At 52.4% G+C, this 20955-nt stretch overlaps 2 protein-coding genes across 2 annotated transcripts; both read right to left on the reverse strand.

Annotated features, from left to right (window-relative positions):
• Positions 1-7009: 7009 nt before the first annotated feature.
• Positions 7010-12463, reverse strand: C1qb (complement C1q B chain). Its single transcript, XM_055611159.1, has 3 exons — positions 12324-12463; positions 9008-9209; positions 7010-7743 (listed from the first exon to the last, which is right to left on the reverse strand). Exons 2-3 carry the CDS (start codon positions 9186-9188, stop codon positions 7163-7165), a joined length of 762 nt encoding a protein of 253 aa, XP_055467134.1. The 5' UTR covers positions 9189-9209; positions 12324-12463; the 3' UTR covers positions 7010-7162.
• A 3544-nt stretch (positions 12464-16007) lies between these two features.
• Positions 16008-19324, reverse strand: C1qc (complement C1q C chain). Its single transcript, XM_055611165.1, has 3 exons — positions 19228-19324; positions 18779-18971; positions 16008-16857 (listed from the first exon to the last, which is right to left on the reverse strand). The coding sequence occupies exons 2-3, from the start codon at positions 18957-18959 to the stop codon at positions 16301-16303; spliced, it is 738 nt and encodes a 245-aa protein (XP_055467140.1). The 5' UTR covers positions 18960-18971; positions 19228-19324; the 3' UTR covers positions 16008-16300.
• Between the last annotated feature and the right edge of the window lie 1631 nt (positions 19325-20955).

Below are 20955 nucleotides of genomic sequence, written 5' to 3' on the forward strand. Positions count from 1 at the left end.
CAGACGACTCTAGTTTGTGTCAGGTTGACAAAAACCTGACCAAGACTTTTTCTGCTGACCCTTCGCAGCGATTGATGCCACCTTGTTTTTCTAGACAGTCTCTCATTGAACTTGGAACTCACCAGTTGGTTAGATGATGGGCTGGCCTACAAGCCCTCGGGAGCCTCCTGTTTCTCCTCACCTCCCGGATCTTGGGTTACAGACTCAGACACCCAGCTTTTTCTGGTGTTGGGGATCCAAATATAGGTCCTCATGTCTGTACAGCAACCACCTCACTGACTAAGCCATCTCCCCAACCCCTGAATACTTGAAAAAAATACATTTATTGTGTGTGTGTATGTACGCGTGCGTGTGATAGAGTGTATGAATATGAGTGTGCACGAGTGTGAATGGCAGAGACTGAATGTGCACAGCTGTGTGATTGTGTGTACAAGCTGTATTGTTTGAGCATATGTGCATAAGCCTGTGTGTGTGTGTGTGTGTGTGTGTGTGTGTGTGTGTGTGTTTTCAAGTGTGTGTGGTGTATACATATATGGAGAATACAGTATAGGCCAAAGAAAGATGTCTGAGGTCTTGCTCTTTCACTCCTTGCCTTATTCCTTTGACATGGGGTCTCTCGCTGAAGCTGGAGCAAAGCAGGTGGCCAGCAGATGCCAGCAATTCCCTTGGGACTGCCTCCTCATAGCCCTGGGATTATAAGCATGGAGGACCATGCCAAGATTTTGTTTTGTTTTTTTAATTATTGTTAACAATTCCTTGAGAATTTTACACGGTGTATTTTGATCATATTCAACCCCAACTCTCCCTCCTAACTCTCCCAGACTCTGTCCCATCTCTCTACCCACCCCCCAACTTCGTGTCCTTTTGATCTTTAATTTAACAACTCCAGTTTGCACTGTCTGTGTGCTTCTGCATACAGGGCAAGCCACAGGAGCTTGGTTGACCTGCCAGGAGCCACACTCTTAAAGGAAACAGACTCTTCCCCCTGAAGCCATTACCCGTGCGTAGCTCCTCAGTTAGAAGGGCTCATGGACCCCTTCCCAGCCCACGCTGGAAGGTTGGTGGCCTGACCTTGTGCAAGCCACTACAGTTACAGTGTTCACGAATGCAGAGGTTCTGTCGCTTCCAGAAGACACTGTTTCGTTCTGGTCTTCCCTGACCTCTGGCTCTTAAAGTCTTTCTGCTGAGCCGTCTCTCTAGGCCAATGCTTTTTACGTAGGTGCTGTGGAATTGAACTCAGGTCTTCATATTTGCACAGCAAGCCATCCTGCGGCCCGAGCCACCTTTGGAGACCCTCTGGAGACTTTAAAAATTAATTATTAACGTTGTGGCCTCTCCCATAGCTAAGTCACCTTAAAATGACTTCTAGTAGCTAATGCAATGGAAATGCTATGCAAATGGTTTTGTTATCTTGCTTAGGTAGTAATAAAGGGCAAAGGAGACTGTGCCATTCGGTGCAGACACCTGGTAGCACACAGGCTGTGGTTATGAGAAGCACATGAAGATGTGTGGGGACACAGAGGGATGACTGTACTTGGCTCCAGGCCCTGGACTTGATGAGGCAAGCAAGATGAATCAGTTAGTTAGGTAAATAAGACATCCACACATTCATTCATTCATCTGTTGAACGCAGCCCTCCCAGGCCCTCTGGGCTGTGAAAAGTTGGCTTCTGGCTTGCTCGGCCCCTCTTGGTGTCTGTGCAGGGGAGCACTCTCCAAAAAGGAGGGGGAAACTCTCTGCCCTTTCCACATGGGCATCACCAGAGAGCTTGGATCCCCGAGCTTCTGCTCGGCAGACTTTGAGTGAGCCTTAGAGCCTGCTTCTACAGCAAGTTCCTCAGGCAAGCCTAAGTCAGTTCATCTCTTTCAACCCCCTTCTTTTTCGGGGCAGGCTGAGGTTCGGAGAGGGTTAGTGAGTTGACTGAAGTCACACGGTTAAATCAGGTGCAAAATGAGCTTAGAATGGGCATTCTGACTTCTTGTTCCGAGGGTTTCCTGCTCTGCCAGGACCCCTCACTGTGGGTGTTTCTCTCTGGGTGGGCCTTGCTGGGTTTCTTGAACAAACACCTCCTTTTCTTCTGCATCTGGCCAACAGGGTCGTCTATGAGAATGCCTTCTGGCTATTTGCAAAAGTAAACTCAGCTTGCAGCTTGCTGGGAAAGCAGGGCATTGTGGGGTGTGTGTTGGGTGGGAAGTGGGCATGGCACCTGGTGCTGGGTGGTCACTGGGACAGGAATGGGAGGCTAGGACAGGAAGAGGAGAGGCTGCTGTGCCCAGAATGAGGATTCAGGACACATTCCCACCAGAGCCCTGTCCTGTGTCCTTTGCTTTGGAGTCAGGTTGTCCTGGGTTTGAAGCCCTCAGACTCTCCCCCAAGCTTGAAGCCACTCCTTTGTCCACAGCAGGACAGTGAGCTCTACCTAGTGCCAAACCTCACCACAGCCTGCCACCTGAGGGTGTTCTTCACAGTTTTAAGCAGGTAGAAACAAATCAAAAAGAAGGTCATATCAAACTCAAACTCCATAAAGAAGATTCAGAAGTTGTGCAGGGTGGAGCACGCCTGTTACCCCAGTACTCTGAGTTAAAAAAAAAGAAAAAAAAAGGTGGGGGAGACGGCTTGGTGGGTAAGGTGCTTATGCAAGTAGGAGGACCTGGGTTCAGATCCCCAGCACCCATGTAAGTAGTCCTTCCAGGGTTGGGCCTGGTGGTGTACACCTTTGACCCCAGCACGTGGGGGAGACAGAGGCCAGCAGATCTCTTTAAGTCTGAGGCCAGCCTGGTCTACAGATCGGATTACGGGTCAGCCAGGGTTATACAGTGAGACATGTCTTTACAAGTTCAATTAAACCAAAACTTGGCCACCTATAATCTCAGCCTTCCAGAGGCAGAGACAGGTCACCCTTGAAGAAAAGCTGGCAAGCTAGACTAGCCGAATTGGCAAGCTTCTGGTTCGACAACAGACCCTGTCTCAATACATAAGGTGAAGTGCCCAAGGAAGGCTGACTGGACACCAGTCTCTGGTTTCCATACACATTCGTATATACCTGCACACACATGTGCTCTCACACACGTGCAGACACTCACACACATACACAAACACACATGTATCCATGCACGTCATAGGCATATACACATACAAACGTAGCTGAACTTAACCATCGTCTGTGTATATACAGTCCTCCCTCAGTCTCCCAGAGATGGGTTCCAGAACTCTCCCAGGGATCTCAAAATCCGCAGATGCTCCAGTCCCTTCCAGAGAAAGGCCCTATGTCTGCGTGGGAGCTGAGCAAACCCTCTGTGCTTGTAGCTCATCTCTGGATGACTTGTCATAGCAAACACGGTGTAAACACAGCGGAAGCGGCTATGCTGGGCTGTTTGGTAAGCGAAGACGGTGTTCCCACACGTTCAGAACAGATGTGGATTTTTTTCGTGGATTTTCAGTTTCCACTTGGATGAGTCATGAATGCAGAACTCGTGGGTCCAGGGGGTTGACTGCATATTATGTATGCACAGTTCCACCCCACAGAAACAAGGCTGGGTGCTTGCAACAGAGTCTGTGGTACCCGAAACAATGTATTTGCTTCTTTTCCCTTTTCTGAGACAGGATCTCTGTCTTAGTCGGGGTTTCTGTTACAGCAACGAAACACTGTGACCAACAAGCAAGTCTGGGAGGAAAAGCTTTATTCTGCTTACACTTCCAAATCACACTCCATCATTGGAAGAAGTCAGGACAGGAACTCAAGCAGGACTGGAACTTGCAGGCAGGAGCTGAATCAGAGGCTATGGAAGGGTGCTGCTTACTAGCTTGCTTCCGGTGGCCTTGCTCAGCCTGCTTTCTTATAGAACTGCTTTCAAACACCAGCCCAGGGATGGCTCCACCCACCAGGGGCTGGGGTCTCCCCCACTGATCATTAATTGAGAAAATGTCTTACAGCTGGATCTCATGGAGGCACTTCCTCGACGGAGGCTCCTTCCTCTCTGATGACTCTAGCTTGGGTCAAGTTGACACACTAAACCAGCCAATACAATCTCATACGTCCCAGGCTGGCCTCAAACTTGTTATGCAGCGCAAGGATGGTTTAGAATGTCTGACCCCCTTACTTCTACCTCCCGAGCATTGACATGCGCCCTCCTCTGTGCGCCCGTGCTGGCATGATGTGGTCTAAACACCTTGGCAAGGGGGCTGGAGAGCGGTTAAGAGAACATTTTGTTCTTGCAGAGGACCTCGGTTTGATCCATCCATAGTCCTGTTCCGGAGGATCCAGCACGCTCTTTGGCCTCTGAGGCTCAGCATGGACACGCTGGCAACACCCCCCCCCCAACAATAAAGTAAGATAAGACAAACACCTCAGCAGAAAAGCAACTTAGGGGGGAAAGAGTTTATTTCAGCTCACAGCTGCAGATGACTCCCTACCATAGTGGCGACGTCAAGTGACAGGTGCCTGAAGTGCCTCGTCACTTGCGAAGTCGAGAGCGGAGAGAGAATGAACAGATGCACGCTCGCTTGCTTACTGGCTTGTGCTCCGCTGCTTTTCTCCATTCTTCGGCAGGTCAAGAACCCCTCCCTCAAGAATGATGCCCATGCTGGGCTAGTCTTCCCATCTGAGATAATCACTCCACAGATCTGCCCTCAGGTCAAGCCAGTGTAGACAATCCCTTACTGAGACTCCCTTCCAGGTGACTCTGGGTTGTGACAAGTTGACAGGGCTCACTGTTCCATGCAGTGCTGGAGATCAGATCCAGAGCTGGCTTGGCACGTGTGTGTGTGTGTGTGTGTGTGTGTGTGTGTGTGTGTGTGTGTTTATATACATACATATATTTTTTTGAGACAGGGTTTCCTCTGTGTAATAGCCCTGGTTGTCCTGGAACTCTCTTTGTAGGCCAGGCTGGCCCTGAACTCACAGAGATCCACCTGCCTCTGCCACCCCAGTGCTGGGATTAAAGGCCTGTGCCACCACTGCCTGACAAATGCTCTGTCGTCATATCCCAGCCCCGCCATCTGTTTCTTTACAGGAATAAAGTGTGGCTTCCCTTTGTCCGGAGTACTGCCCCTTCAGTGCTTACTTGTTAGTATGTGCTGGGGAAGCAACACAGGCCCTTGCCATGCTGGGCTTATGCTCTGCCACTGAGTTTTGCCGCTAGTTTCTACAACGGCGTTTCTCAGCCTCTTGACCCCATACACACACACACACACAAACACACACACACACACACACACACACCCATGGGCAGCCTGTTCAAGCAGGTTGTTTTCCCTCCTTAGAGTTCTTGCTTCAGCTGGTACAAAGTAGGGGCTGAGATTCTAAGTTCCTCTATGAAGATTCTAAGTTCCTCTATGAAGGTGAGGCTGACCAGAACCACGTTTGGGGACGGACTTAGGGAACCTGGATCTTCAAACCCCATCCTTAGAAGGTCACATCTCTCCCTAAAACTGGGAAGAGAAGGGATGCCACCAAGCATCAGTCAGGGGCAGGCCATCCTTCTCCTGGTGTCTACTCCCCCCTGGTGGCCATGAGACTAAAGCTGGCCAGTCCAGCCTTGGATGCCAGTGGCTCTTTGCAGAACCATTCCAGCGCCTGGCAGCGACAGGGCACAGTGGTGTACACTCGTGATCTCAGCACTGGAGAGGCTGCAGCAGAGGGTGCTGTGGGTCTGAGGCCAGCCTGGGCTGTACAGTGAGATCCTGCCTCAGAAAATACAAAGAAAGCAGATGGAGAGATGGCTCAGCCGTTGAAAGTACATGATGCTTTTACATAGGACCTAAATTCAGTTCCCAGCACACGAGCTATTGGCTCACAGCTATCTGTAAGTCCAGGGATCTGACGGCCTGGACCGCCCTCATAGGTACATACTCACATACACAGACACACATGTATTTCTTGTTTCGAAAAATACAACAAGTCATCCTGATTTCCCCAGCCCTGTCTCAGATGGGAAAATAGCCCAGCCTGTAATCCCAGCTACTGTGGAGGCTGAAACAGGAGGATCACCTGGGTGATGGAGATCATGGCCGGACCTTAATAGGTCTAAATGGTGGAAGGCTTCTAAAGCGGAAGGCTTTCAGGAGGAGGAAGTGCCAGAGTAGAAATGCTTCGGATGGAAGACGCAAACTCTTTTCAAGACGCCTGGGCTCACAGGCTGGGACCCTTTCTAGCAGACACTGGAGAGCCCCTGAAGGTTTTCGGCAGAGGTTCGATATTTGTGTCAACAAATGGACGAACATGCACCAGGCTGGGAAGATGCTAAGAGGAAGCAATTGAGGCGGAGGGTGGGCCGGGGTGGGGAATCCCCTGATCTCTGGGTGGCAAAATGTGAAATCACAGTGCAAAAGGCCATTAAGGGAGTGATGGAGACAGTGTTGGCTTAGAAGTGTCAGGCAGAGCCTCCTGGGGTCCCCGCTGTGCTGTGGGATCACCATTGCTCCATCTTCTGGCGCATTTCCCTCCTCTGTAGCAAGGTATGAAGCACCCCGTCTCCAAGGAAGAGTGTGAGGGTGCAGGAAAGCCATGTGCTGAGTCCTGCCTCCCGCTGTGTGCTGGTTCAGAGAGAATTTTGATGCAGCCTTTCATTCACCTCTGGTTACCTGGAGTGTGTGTGCCTGTGTGTCTGTGTGCAGCGGAGGGCGTTTGGTGTTGTTTCTCAGGAGCATCCTTTGAGACAGCCTCTCTCTCCAAAACTAGAGCTCGTCAGTCTCCTAGACTGACTGGCCAATGAGCCCCAGAGGCCCATCCCCCTGTCTCTGCTTTCCCAGTGGTGGGAATATAAGCACATGCTGCCGTGCTCAGCATTTTCATGTGGGTGCTAGGGATTGAACTCAGATCCTTATGTCTGCAAGGTAAGTACTTCTCTGACTGAGCCATCCCCCAGCCTGTGAACATTCATTCATTCATTCATTCATTCATTCATTCATTCTGTCTGTCTGTCTGTCTGTCTGTCTTTCTTTGGCTGGTGCTTCTCAGCCCTCCTATGAGCCAGGTGCTGGAGCTAAGACTCAGATTAGACGACCGTCCTTTAGCCTTGGAGAATTTATTTACCCGCTCATTCTGTAACATCTACAGGGCTCTGGTCTGGGCTTCAGGCAGTTGAGCGGTGGTGTCGGGGTGTAGGGGGGACTGCTGGCAGGGGGGCAGGAGATGGCTACGAGCACTGGTTTGACGCTGGGATCATGCATCCATGTCAGGGAAAAGCAGAAAGCCCGTGAAGATGCTGTTGGCTCCCTCCATGCCCAGCAGGGAGTTCTTGTCCGTGGCCTGCAGGTAAACAATCTCGCCTTGCTCCAGCTTCAAGACCACGCCGCCGGTGGTGACCTGGAAGGTGTTCTGGGCGTAGTCACAGAAGGTCAGCACTCTCCGCATGCTGTCCCGATCCCGGCCTCGAACAAGGTTCACACACAGGTTCCCCCGGGAGCTGGCATGGTAGGTAAAGTAGTAGAGGCCAGGCACCGCGCAGGTGAACTTGCCGTTGCGCGACTCATAGTTTCCGTTCTCATTGGTGATCGCCTTATCGAAGCGGATGGCCTGATCCCGTCGCAGGAGGTTGCTCATGGTCCTCAGAGCGGAGAAGGCTACCTTCTGGGTAGCCTTGTAGTCCCCAGAATCACCTTTGGGACCACGGGCTCCAGGGGGCCCCGGTGCCCCTTTAGGGCCGACGGGACCCTTGGGGCCAACTTTGCCTGGGATCCCAGGAATCCCTGGGTCTCCTTTCTCTCCAGACTCACCATGATCTCCAGCCAATCCAGGAAGCCCTGGAGAAACAGAATCAAAAGGAAAAAGAATCAAACAGATCAAACGGGAAAGAGGAGACCAGAGATCAATGTGACAAAAGGAAGAGGTTGGGCTGGGACCTGGGGTGTTTCCTTTCACCTCTCTAAGTCCAACACTCCATGCGGGTGTCAGACAGAGCCACGCAGTCTCCTTCCACTCCGGGTCTTTAACTCTTGTTGTGTTTGACAGTTACGAGGACCTGATGCCCAGGGGCTGGGTGAGTGGCACCCCCATGGAGAAGATGTGAGACCTGTTCTTGTCCTCAGCTCCCACCTCTTTGACAAGCTTAAGCCAAAAGCAAGGGCAATGAATTCACAGCATACATGCTACCCTTCCCCTTCCCGTGGCAGACATCCTTAATCAATCACAGCACGCCTCTGGCTACACCTACATGTGGATGGGGGAATTCCCCTCACATCTAAGCTGCCATGGTCCCACCAGCATAAGACAGAAGGAAATGTTCTACTAGGAAATCAGAGAGCAGTGTTAAAAGTGTGCACTGTGGATTCTCAGCCTTCCTAACGCCATGGCCCTTTGATACAGCTCCTCATGTTGTGGTGACTCCCATCCAGAAAATTATTTTGTTGCTACTTCATGACTGTAATTCTCCTACTTTTATGAATTGTAATGTAAACAATTCTGATATGCAAAATGTCTGATATGTGGATCCCAAAGGGGTTGCGATCCACAGGTTGAGAATCGCTGAACTAGAGACAGATGTGCCAGGTGATGATGCCTTCCATTCTTAGTCATGTCAAGAACAGACATAACAAGACACAGTTTCTAAGGCTCAGCCTCCTCACCTGTAAAGCGGGCTGATTGTATTTTGCAGAACTGTGAGGATGCAGTGGGCTTCTGAGAGGAGAGGGGCTACCACAGAGGTGGTTCAAAGCCCCCAGATTAAATGAAGCTTCATAACAAGGAGCCTCCCAAGCTCCAGCTGCCCTTACTTAGAGATGAGAGCAGCTTCTTAGCCCGGAGGTCAGGATGAATGCAGGACTGAGGCACTGCACAGCGTTCCCCATCCTAGCACGGAGGAAGACAGGACTCCTTGTTTGGTCTGAACCCCACTGCTGCCTTCCCGTACAATTCTGCAGTCTGCAAAAGGGCAATTAAAAGCCCTTCCTGGAAAGGTACTGGAGTCTCAAATTCTCTTGCGATCTCTAAGGCAATCAACTGTGACTCAGGAGATACAAGATGGGGCCAGGGCCAGAAATATTAGTGTGCCTCCAAAGTATGCAGTACCTTTCTCCCCCTTTACCCCTGGGGTTCCAGGTTGACCATCAGAGCCAGGGACCCCAGGGATGCCGGGGACTCCAGGAATGCCAGGGGGCCCAGTGCAGCTGCTTTGAGCCCAGGAGACATGGAGCAAGCCCAGAAGCAGCAGTAACAGCGGCGTTGAGACCTTGCCCCACCACGTCTTCATCAGCTCAGCCTCGGGGGCCTCCTACAGGGTGAGAACATGTGGAAAGTTACTGCAATGGTGGCTCTGTCATTCATTAATCCATCCCTTCATTTATCTATCTACCCATCTCTCCAGCCATTCATCCACCTCCAAATAACATCCATCCACCTATCCATCTCTCCATCCATCCACCCATCCATTTATCCATCCATCCATCCATCCATCCATCCATCCATCCATATCTCTAGCCATTCATCTATTCATCATCTATCCATTTATCCAATAATCTCCTTTCCACTCGTCCATCCAATCACCCATCTACCCATCTCTCCAAGCATTCATCTAGTCTCCACTCACTCACCTATTCATCCATCATCTACCTACACATCTTTCCAATCATCTGTTCTATCCACCATCACACGTATCTCCAACCACCCATCATCCATTCATCTCTCTCCTCATGCATTTATTTGCCATCCAGCTGTCTACCTACCCACGTCTTCACCCATCCATTCATGCCCTCATGAATCCATGTATGTATGCGTGCATTCATCCATCCAATGAGCCATCCATCTACCCATCTACCTATCCATCCACCCATCTATTCCATCCGTCCAATCATTCACCCATTTCATCATCCACCCACGCAGCCATGCACCCATGTATTCATGTATTATGTATGCATCCGTGTGTTTACAGATTGTCTTTCACACACTGGCTCCTGAGGGCGCAATGACAACACGGCACTTAAAGTCCTTTGTTACTAAGAAGAGCCAAAGAGCACACAAATAAACTCAGATGGACCCAGACAAATTGGTGCTCTGGAAGATGGGCAATGGTGCCCTGAGGGGGGAGGAGGAAGAGGACTTGGTGGGGCTAATCTCCCCAGGACTGTCTTCTCCACAGGGGACAAGTAATGTGTTGACTGAGATCTGAAGACTCAGAAAGGACTGGGATGAGAATGTTTTTATGTTTCAGCAAGGGACGGGGGCTGGGGAGCTGGAGATAAGTCTCAGAGGTCGAGTACTTGCTATTCTTCCAGAGAACCCGAGTTCAGCTTTCAGCATCCACATGACGAAGCTCACAACTGCCTGTAACTCCAGCTCTAGGCAATCCAACACCCCCAGCCTTCTTGGGCACCTGCACTCACATGCACACATCCACATGCAGGCACACACACCTATACATAGTTCAAACTAATAAATATATGGGGCTGGAGAGATGGTTCAGTGGGTAAGAACACTTGTTCTTGCAGAAGACCCATTTTTGATTTCTTGCACCCATTAAATTTACACACAACCATCTGTAACTCCATTTCCAGGGGATCTGATGCCCTCTCTGCAGGCACCAGAAATACAAATGGTATATATACATACATGTAGGCCAAATATTTATGCAATAAAATAATAATAATAATAATAATAATAATAATAATAATTATTATTATTATTATTATTATTATTATTATTATTTTCAAGAGAGGGTTTCTCTGTGTAGCCTTGGCTGTCCTGCAACTCACTCTGTGGACTAAACTGGCCTCGAACTCACAGAGATCCACCTGCCTCTGCCTTCCGAGTGCTGAGATTAAAGGTGTGTGCCACCAGCACCTAGCATAAATCTAATTTTAAAAACTAATAATAAAGTCGGTTTCTCAAAAAAAAAAAAAAAAATGATGCCGCAGGAGGAAAGATGGTGTGGCCTGTGTAGACCACAGAGGCTCAGCAGAGAGGCGGCACAGGGCCCAGCTGATGTGAATGCTGGGTCTGTCTCAGGGTTTCTCTCTCCTCATTTCTCATGTCTGAGCCAGGGCGTGTATGCGGTGGCCACATGGTGAGGAGGCCTGTTGCTGCAAAGATCATGCCCAGGCTCAGTGAGGCCAAGGCACTTGCTCAGATCATATAGCAAGGAAAGGAGTCAGTATCTCTGCTGGTTCCTAGGGGACTGTGGCTCAGTGAGAGAGCTGTGTGGCTCCTTTGTCATCCCAGCAGACTGAGAAGAATGCTGTGGGCTGTTTTGAGCAGGTCCGCCTGCAAGCCTTTTGTCAAAGCTTTCCTCCAGGAAGCCCTCTCAGGCTACCCTCCTCCCCAGAGTGCACAGGGAGAAGGGTGGGTGTGCTTCATTTCTCCCACGTAGCTATGGAGACCCCGGCGAGAACAGGAAACCCTGAGCTCTTGTCAGGATCTGCCGCTCCTGCTGCTGTATCCTTACAGGGTCTGGGAGGTGGGTTGTGGCAGGCTGCCCATCTCACAGATGAGGAAACTGAGGCTCAACAGTTTGAAAATACTTCCCAGCATCACCCAGCAAGCTCTTCAGGGGCAATACTATGACAGGACTTCTCTCTGGGCACAGCTGACTGTCCATAAGATGGGGACAATGCTGATATCTAGTCTATATCGGGAGCCTTGAGTCTCAGCTTTGGAGAGGCCTTCAGATCCTCTTGGTTGGACCACATGCCTCTTCTGCCAGTCCATGATCACAGCCCCCCATCTGTCCCCCACCAACTGCTGCCTGGTTGGGTGACCTCAGACAGGTGCATAACCTCTCTGGTCATTTCTTGCTTTCAGGGCTGTCAGTGGTATTAAATGAGATGGCACCAGGAGGGTTAAAGTCCCTTGGGCAGCATGTGCTTTTTACGGACATAGCTCTGTCACTCAGGACTAACCAACAATGACCTTCAGCCCCAGGTGCCAGGGACTTGTGATCCTGGAGAGGAGAGACCTGGCTCCTTATCCTGCTCCTGCCTCAATGACATTTTCAAACCCCGAGGGCCCTCGAGCTTGGTCTCTGTCAGGGCTCACGGCACCCATAAAAAGGCTCTGATGTCCCCAGAAGGGATTTGGGGATCAGAGATGTTCTGAGAATGGTTGGAGGTGACCAGCGTGCAAGAGACAGAAGTGATCTTTGGTTTAAGTATCCACGGTTCCTGAGACCACAATCCTAGGAGCTACAGGGTACAGGTTGTCTACCCATCATTCTCTGGGCCCAGGCACCCACAAACACATCCACCCTTAGTTCACCCTGGGGAGCCTGTGCTGTGAATCTGGGCTTGGGCTCTGAGAGTTCAGCCCAGTTAATAGTTCAGAGGCTTGTAGCTGGAGGCAAGGCCCTTGTTGGTGCATTAACCCACCTCTCTCCGCCCCACCCCGGCGTGCTCACCTTAGTACAGAATCCTGCTGTTCCGTGGTGCTTCTAGGCCAGACAGCAGTGGGTTTCCAGAGCCCAGAACCTGCTGCTGTCCACAGAAAGCGGAAGTCTGGGTCCCTGGAGGCAGGAAGGATCTTCCCTTGTTGTCCCCTCCCAAGGACCAACAAACTGACCCTTCTCCGTCGCCCCTTTGTCCCCCCCGTCCTGCTGCCCTCAGGAAGTTTCAGGTCCTGTTTCTGCTTCTGGGGGGAAATTACTGTAAACGATGGCCACAACCAGCATGGTTTCGCCAACTCAGCGCCTGGGGGGGCTCGGGGTGGGCTCGGGGTAGTACAGCCTGTCCTTGGGGACTGTCCCCAGATGGTTGCTTGCCTGCCAGGGCTTTGTGAGCACATGACTTCCACAGGGACCAGAGTTCCTCCATGGATGCAGAAAGGCTCATCCTGAAGCCTGTGCCCTGGTTTCACAGCCAGGGACCCTGACTTCTATCACAGCTCTGTCCCTTGCTGGCTAAATGCTCTCCATACAGGAAGCCCGTGGGGCGGGGGGTGGGGGTGGGGGTCCCAGTTTCCTCCACTGTATGATGAAGCCATGTCTATGTGCACTCTGCGGCTCTCACGGGCCTCCAGGAGGAGGGAGGTGGGATTGGAGAAGGAACAGTGCCAACTAGAGCATCCAGCCCATGAACTGTTAATGTCTCTCCTTGTCCCCCGCCTCCCCTCTCCTCTGCCTTATCTCTTCCTCTGCCTCCCGCTCTCCACCTCTGCTCTCTTCTCTGTCTTCAGAAAATAATCTAATAATGAATTTTAAATGTATTCATTACTTATTCATTCACCTCCTTCCACTCCCAACAGGGCTTGGAGCCCTTGACAGCACGAGCCGCAGGCTGGGGATCGTTGCATGTGGATGGACACCAAGTTAGAGCTGCAGAGGGGCTTGGAAGTCACTGTGAGAAACTGAGGCCCAGAGGCATGAGCCATCTTTAATAGGCCTTTGGGGGAGGGCAGGTATTCTGAGCTGTATAACCTGGGGAGAGGGTGGGGGTAGCAATGGGTCCTGTCCTATGGGACATCCCTTTAGGAGAGCCTGGAGTTTGACACTGAGTGTTTTCTGTGGTAAATGCCACAGAAAATCAGTGAAGCTCAGAACCCACACCCCAGGACAGAGCCAGAAGCCAGAGAGCTCTGGGGCCAGGGTCTAGCTATGCCACTGGGGCTGCACCCGTGTCGAGGGGTCACCCAGTTCCAGGATAGATACCCAGAGAGATGAGAGGGAAAGAGGAGATAAGTTTGATGAAAGCAGATCTCTAGGCTCAGCAAGGTTCAAAGGAGAAGAGAGAACTGAGGACCACATGCCCAGGGAGACCCTCTTTATTACTTATTTAGTTTTAAGACAGGGTCTCACTATGTAGCTCGGGTTGGCCTCAGATTCAAAATCCTTTTGTCTCTGCCTCCTGCTGCTGGGATAACAAGCATGAATCGTGACTGCCAGCCTCAGGTTCTTCTGAGGGTCTCATGGCCATGGAGGCTGAGACTCTGATTCCTGAGTAACTGCCAGTAAGAAAAGGTCAGCCTGAACTTAAACCTGGAGAAGCTTCAGAGTGAAGAACCGGAAGCAGATGTAGTTGGGTGGTGGTTGGGATGGACACCTCAAGTTTGAATTTCAGTTCTCCAATCATGTGAGCTTAAGCACGTTACTGACTTGGGTTCCCTCAGGTCTGAGGTGGGGGAGCCTGTCTCTGGGGGCTGCTGGTGAGACAGGGAAGGAACCCTAAAAGTCCAAGGCCACAGTGCCCTCAGACAGTATCATCTATATGAGGAGGGGCTAAGCTTGGAACAGTCCGGGTCTATACTTGGGGACCAGGAGCTGAGGAGTCAATCGCTGATTCTTGGCCTCTGAGTGAGAGGTAGCACTGCTTCCTTCACTTCCTGATAGACAGGGGTGACACATAATATGTGGAAAAATGCAAGAAAACCCCCAGTTGCACAGGGCCTAAAGAACTCCCCTGCAGATGGGTTCTCTTTCTATTTCCTGCCCTGCCCCGCCCTCCAGTGCCCATTCCCTCAGCATGGCACTAAGCAGGCACATTCTAAGGTCTTGATGTAACAAGGACAAGGAAACAATGATGGAGGAAAGGGTGGGGGCGGGTAGGATAACAGACCTTGTTGTTTCCTAAGTACAGGTTCTGGCTCTGACACCAGAGCTGCCTATGGCTGACATAGGCACTGTGCCGATTTCCTAAACCAAAGAAACGTGGGAAGAAAGATTCATCACACGAGCCGTCTCTGGATGGACCGATGAACTGCTAAGTGGTTGATGAAGGGACAGCTGGGAGCGCTGTGGCCAGTGACCCAGGCTAGCCCTGGCAGTGCCCAGATGCAGTGAGCTAGGCAGGGTGCTTCAGCTCTTGCCTTCTGCTGTGTGAGTGTGCGTGCGTGTGTGTGTGTGTGTGTGTGTGTGTGTGTGTGCGTGTGTTTTTATTTCACTCTGTGCCATCTAACACATTTCATGAGCCTCTACTGGGTGCCAGGCGGGCATCACCCAATTCCCACATAGGACTGCTCACAGCCCTGTGGGCGGCACAGACCCTCGAGTACTATGTGACAAAAACCATCCCATGGACTGTGGAACTGTGCGCACCAGATTTACCTGCGGCGCGCCTATTGCTTTAGGTCGATTTTATGTACTAGCAGACTTGGGAAACTGGGCTCCAAAGAATCCAGAGTTTGGGGTTCAAATCTATGAAAGTGGGGGGCCCACGCGGGGAGTCAGGGCTGGCTTCATGGAGGTGATGTTGGTGAAGGACATTGCCCAGGTTTGTGTGGGTGGTTTCTATGGAGGGAAGGGGCCGCCAAGATGAAGGCATGAATGTGTCAAGAGACCCCTTGCAGAGTGAAAGGACCAAGCTGGACAAAGAACACTCATTCACCTGACTGACTGATTAATAGTGCCAGAGATGCCTACCCCGAGCCTCATGAGCCATCTGGGAAGAGAGCCCAGATGGTTGCAAATTGTTCTCCCAGACTGAGGGACCTCCCTCATACATCTCTGCCCCAGAAAACAGTTGTACTTTGTGATTCTTTTGTTTCATTTTTAATTGTGTGTGTATATGTGTGTGTGTTTGTAGGGGGTGTGTACATAATGAGGACAGGTGCCTGTGGAGTCCAAAAGAGGGCTCCTGGAGTTACAGGTAGCTGTGAGCTGCCTGACAGGAGCACTGGGAACCGAACCGCAGTCCTCTGCAAGAACAGCAAGCCCTCTTAGCCACTGAGCCATGCCTGCCTGACAGCTGTGCTTTGCATTTTTCTGTTCGAGGATACCAAGAAGGAGCCCTCCTGCTCCTCCGAAGACTGCGGAGCCAGTCCCTGCCGTCAGGAATCCCGGCACACACTTCAAAGCTTACAGGCAGGTGTGCTTCAACACTGCCTCCCGGGGTCCCCGGAATCTGTGTGTCAGACATCTGGAGGTTGCCTCTCTGCTATCCACGTATCCATGATCACCTCAGGACTCGGGTGTGAGTGTTAAACACCTGGATGCCCAAGAGGGACTTGGATGGGAGCTACTACGGGTTTGTATCGGCTCATTCATTTGTTCTGTTTTCAGTCACTAACGTGCTTTTCTCGGCATTCATTCATTCACTCCAAATCACCCCTTCACTCAGAACAAACTCACAGAGGCAAAAATGCACACGACAAGTTCAAGGCCTTCCAGTGAGAAATCTGGGCCAGGCAAATTTAGTGATCTATTTATTCCTCTACCTGAAAAAAAAAAAAAAAAGTCTCATAAGGCATCTGTAAACTGTCACAGGAATGATACCAGCAGACGGTTCCAGGAGACAGACACTCCGGAGGAGCCAGTGGGCTGATGGGCCGGAAGTCAGGTGCGCTCCCCGGAGGAAGCGGTCAGCAGTGTGGAAAGGTCTGAGTGAGGATGGAGGAAGTGGAGGGAGCAAGGTGGGCGGCTCGGGGGGCTGGAGCCAGCCTGCCCCTCTAGTCAGGAAACAGCAGGAAGCCGGAGAAGACGCTGTCGGAGCCCTCGGTGCCCACCATGCCGTTGTAGTCGTTGACGGCCAGCCACACCTCCTCGCCCTTTTGGACGCGCAGGAGGACACCCCCGGAGCTGACCTGCTTGCTGTTAGACATGTGGTCACAGAAGCTCGTCACCTTGACCTGGTTGTGGAACAGCTGCACGCACAGGTTGGCCGTCTGTGACGTGTGGTAGATAAAGTAGTAGAGTCCAGGCACCTTGCAGGTGAACTTCCCCGTTCGGGTGTCATAATCCCCCTGAGGGTTGGTGACGACGGAGTTGAACTTGACCAGGCCATTGGCTGCCGGATACTGGGTGGTCTGCCGGGTGACGGTGAATACAGACTGGTGCTTCTGTTTGTACCGGCCCTCCTCGCCCGGCTCCCCGGGAGGCCCCCTGGGGCCTGGATCCCCTGGCATCCCGGAGGTCCCCATGGGGCCATTTTTCCCTCGGTGGCCAGGCATGCCCGGCTCGCCCTTCTGACCCTTGGGTCCTCGTGTCCCAGGGATAGCTGGGATCCCTGGAGAGAGAGGAAGGGAATGATGGGCAAGGCACAGGAAGAGGGACCCCATGTGGGTCTGGCAGTGACATCTAGCCTATACTTTCCAGATGGCTTGGCCCAGGGGGAGGGAACAGGTTGGGTGGGAGGAAATCTGCTGTAAGCCCTGAGCTTGGTCCATCTCAGCCTCACTTTCTGAATCTGTGGTGGAAGGGTCCAATTTTACTTCAGCCTGATGATCTGGGCATCTGAGTCTCTCCTTCCCTTGACAGGACCCTACTTATCTTTTGATATGGAATTCCAGTTTCCTTTGACAGGAATCCCTCCTGGATTGACTGACCCCACCAGTCCCTGCTGAGTGAGGTATTTGTGAAGATTTGTTCTGTCACACTTTCAATGGCTTGTAGGTCTTTTATGCTCAGGCTAAATAGTCTGGGGTCAGGGCCTCCCATTACTCAGGAGGCTGAGGCAGGAGGATCACTGAGGGTTCAAGACTGCTAGTGAGACCCCGTGTCAACAAAACCAAAACCAAAACTAAAACAAAAAGAAACAAGCAGAGAGCATGGGGTTGAGCATGGGTTCAGGAAGCAAGACATCTGGCCTTCAGGCTGTGTGACCTTGGGCAGGTAGTTTCTACCTCTGAGCCTCTGTTTGTTACGAAGGCTGAAAACAGTTTATGCACATGAGAAGAAGTTATGCTACAGTGTCAGGGGCTGGAGACAGCTGAGCAGGGGCGTGTCATCCTCCTCATGGGGACGAAGCAGGATGGAGCAGGAGAGGGGTCCGAGTGGCAAGGAAGGACAGTAGAACAAGCCACTGTGGGACTTTGAGCCGTTTGCTTGATATCTCTGGACCCGTTTTGTGATTTGCAAAGCAAATCACATCTCTAAATGTTTATCTGCCCTGGGAGGTGAACGCACCCAGAGTTCCCAGAGCTGGCACCCAGGGGACCTCAGAATGGTCCTCTAGCAGCTACCTATGTATAGGGCTCCCTAAAGGACAGCCCTGGCGGGGGGCTCACTCTCTCCTCTGAACTGAGTACTTCTTCCCAGAATCACAAGATGCTATTCTGTGACTTAGAGGGAAGAGGGCGTTATAGACATTTTTAAAAAATTATTTATTTATTCACTTTCCATCCCAATCATAGCCCCCTCCTTCCTCTCTTCCCTTCATCCTTCTTCCTCTCCTAGTCTTTAGAAATGGGGAGGTTCCCCCTACTAACCCACCCCAACTCATCAAGTTGAATCAGGACTGAGCAAGTAGTATGGACGTTCTTAAGGGCACCTTCATTAAGCCCTTGCCCCGTTCCTCTGTCCCATGAGTTCTGCTCAGCCCCACCCTGCCTCCCTCATTCCCAGGCACCACTGCTCTCCTGGAGGAACATGCCCACTCAGGAAAGGGTCAGCACACCTGCCCTCCACTCCTCCCTAACCTAGCTGCCCACTCCTTTCCTTGGCCCTTCCCTCACGAGAACATCCTGGGTGTAGTCCTGATTGGCAGAGCCCATCACACCTGCCAGCTGCTTAATGTTGTCATATAGGCAAGCTTATGTAAAGCCTTGACACCCTGAGAAGCAGGGACTCAGCACCGTTTCACAGATGTGGAAACTGAGGCACTGTGAGGTTAAAAAAAAAATGTGTGCAACCTAAGCCAGAGGGAGATGGTGGGCTTGGCTTTGATGCTCCAGTCTGTGAACCAGAAGCAGCCAGGGTGGCCACCTTCCCTAAGTGTCCACCGTAGAGTGAGCAGGCTGTTACCTGCCTGCAGCCCTCCCCCCCTTCACTCCTTTCCACAGGACAAGGCAAATGAGGGCAACAAGCAGCACGGTCAGCCTAGAGGCTGAAGTCTGGGCTCTAAGGACAAAGGAACGAGGCCTGCAGAGAGAGAGGGCTCTGTGCTTCCTGCCCAGGGGGTCAGCCTCCTCCCAGGCTCGCAGACTCACCTGGCTCACCCTTGGGCCCCTGGAGTCCATCGTGCCCATCTTTCCCAGGGGCCCCCGGCAGGCCCGGCATCCCTGGGATCCCGTAGCAGCCAGCGCTGGCCTGGCTCCTGAGTGGTAGAGCCAGAAGCAACAGCAGCAGGTAGAGTCCACGCTGGGGATGGCAGCTGGGTCCTACATCCATCCTGAGGAGGGGCTGGGGGTCGGGGAGAGATGATGGAGATCTCTCTGCTTGCCCTCCTTCCCCTCCTTTTCCTCCTTCCCCTGCCCCTTTCCATAGCCCTTCACTCTGGGGAGCCCGAATCCATCTACAGAGGGTGGTTGGACAGATGATGGACAGATGGGAAGTCCGACTTGGGCTCCGCAAACAGAGCTAGTCCTGGTCCTATGGTTCAGGAAGGGACCTGGGGGAAAACTGCAACTCACCCACCGGGGCAGGGTCCCAGCCTCACCTGAGGGTGTAGGGGACTTCAGGCCTAATCACAGAGACGTCCTGTTCTCCCAGACAGGAGGACACTGTGTCGGAGCAGACAGAGAAGAACTGCCCAGAGCAGGGCCTGGTGCCCCTCCCCCTCCATAGCACCCTAATCCCACATCCCCTTTCCAGAAAATTTCCCTGAATTGGCACTTTCTTTTAGGTTCTGAGCCAGGCTGACCACAGTGATACCTCTGTCCACCCCTTCCTTTCCCAACCATAGGTCATGTGCGCTGAAATGAGGAAGTGTCTGCTGTCCCTTCATCCTGGAAACATCAGGGCATGTGCCTGTGTGTGCATGTGAGTGTGTGTGTGTGTGAGCCCAGAGCACACCTGTCTCCAGGCAGGGTGACCATTGAGTTTGTAGCCCGTCTATGGCATTCGCTAGGCGTGGGGCTCAATGGCCTTCCATTCCCTTGACAGGAAGTCACAGCCCCTCTTCCAGAAGAGAACAAGTCTGGCCCTCAGTCACACACAGAGTGGGGGTCGGGGTGACCTCTGTGTTCAGGGGCTCCCCAGAAACAGGCCTCACACACAGTTGTCAAGTGGTGAGCCTTATTCTAGAGACATCCACATACCCATTCCAGTGGTCAGGCTCAGGGAGGGGTACCAGCGTAAGCTAGCTTTACCTGGCTACACCAGCTGCTCCAGCCGCTCCAGCTGCAGAGCCAGAGCCTCGGCTCCTCGTTCTTGCTGGTGACTCCCTGACTAGCAGACACAATCACTGCAGACACGTCTTCCCCGCTGGAGGTGGGATACAGGACATTATTGGCACTACTTCTTTCTTTGATAGCCCCCCACAGTCTTCTCACTACCACCATCCTGCCCCCGTCTCTAGTCCTGGGTTTTGTGGTGGTCAGGCCCAGCCTCTCCCTATCTCTTCTCTTTAGTGGGATTTATAGGATGAGGGAAGTTTGGGGCCGTAGAGCAATCCAGCCTTGCCCCTCTTATTGCCTGGACTTTGGGTTGGGTGGTGTCCTGGGTGGGCATGGGGCTGATTCTGCACCATGTGTTTGCTCTGTCCTGACCCACGCCAGCACATCAGGCCTCGCTCTCCCAACCCTCTCTTGATTGTGCACTCCCCCGCAACCTATAGCCCAGGATACACTTACGGGGCCAGGGTAAGGGTGCAGCACTGGCATTCTGGGGCTGCCAGGAGCAGGCACAGTAGGCTCTGCATTGTGGGATGGCGGTGAGGGAACCTGTGCTCTTCTGCCACGGTCGCCTCCGTGCCTGGCCTCGCTCCTCCAGCAGGTGGCAGGCTCGGTCCGTGCTCAGCCCTCTTTACCCCGCCCACTTTTCTGCCTGGCTCAGCTTCAGGGCTCAGAGGAATTGAGATTTACAGGTGAGGGGGTGAGAAGGGCTGGGATGTGGGTTCAGAAGGGGTTCAGCGCTCGGCACCTGCTGGGTCGGGCATTCCCTCGACCTCTCAGCCCCCACAAAGTGACAGACCAGACAGCCTGGCTCAGACCCTCCGACTTCCGGCAGGGTTGCGTGAGCACACACCTCCTTCCATGGAGCCTCAGTGTCCACAGCTGTTTGGGACTCTGTGGCTGTGGAGAGACGGCACATGGGGTCCCCGAAGTCAATGTCTTTCCCAGCCCATGTGGGTGTGCACTCAGGGGTTAGGGACAGCTGGGGGCAGAGTGGACAAGAAGAAACCAAGGCGCTCTGGAGGCTGCGTGGTGGCCTGGAGCTGAGGGGG

The sequence above is a fragment of the Psammomys obesus genome, unplaced genomic scaffold, assembly GCF_907164565.1.
Source record: "Psammomys obesus unplaced genomic scaffold, mPsaObe1.curated_primary_1811, whole genome shotgun sequence".
Taxonomy (NCBI): domain Eukaryota; kingdom Metazoa; phylum Chordata; class Mammalia; order Rodentia; family Muridae; genus Psammomys; species Psammomys obesus.

Bases quoted from the DNA above. Each gene is read 5' to 3' on its own strand.
- C1qb (XM_055611159.1), bottom strand. From the start codon at position 9,188: ATGAAGACGTGGTGGGGCAAGGTCTCAACGCCGCTGTTACTGCTGCTT. The intron at 7,744-9,007 runs GTACTGCATACT...CTGTTTCTCCAG, and splicing joins AGGGGTAAAGGGGGAGAAAG to GGCTTCCTGGATTGGCTGGA.
- C1qc (XM_055611165.1), bottom strand. From the start codon at position 18,959: ATGGATGTAGGACCCAGCTGCCATCCCCAGCGTGGACTCTACCTGCTG. The intron at 16,858-18,778 runs GTGAGTCTGCGA...CTCTCTCTCCAG, and splicing joins GGGGCCCAAGGGTGAGCCAG to GGATCCCAGCTATCCCTGGG.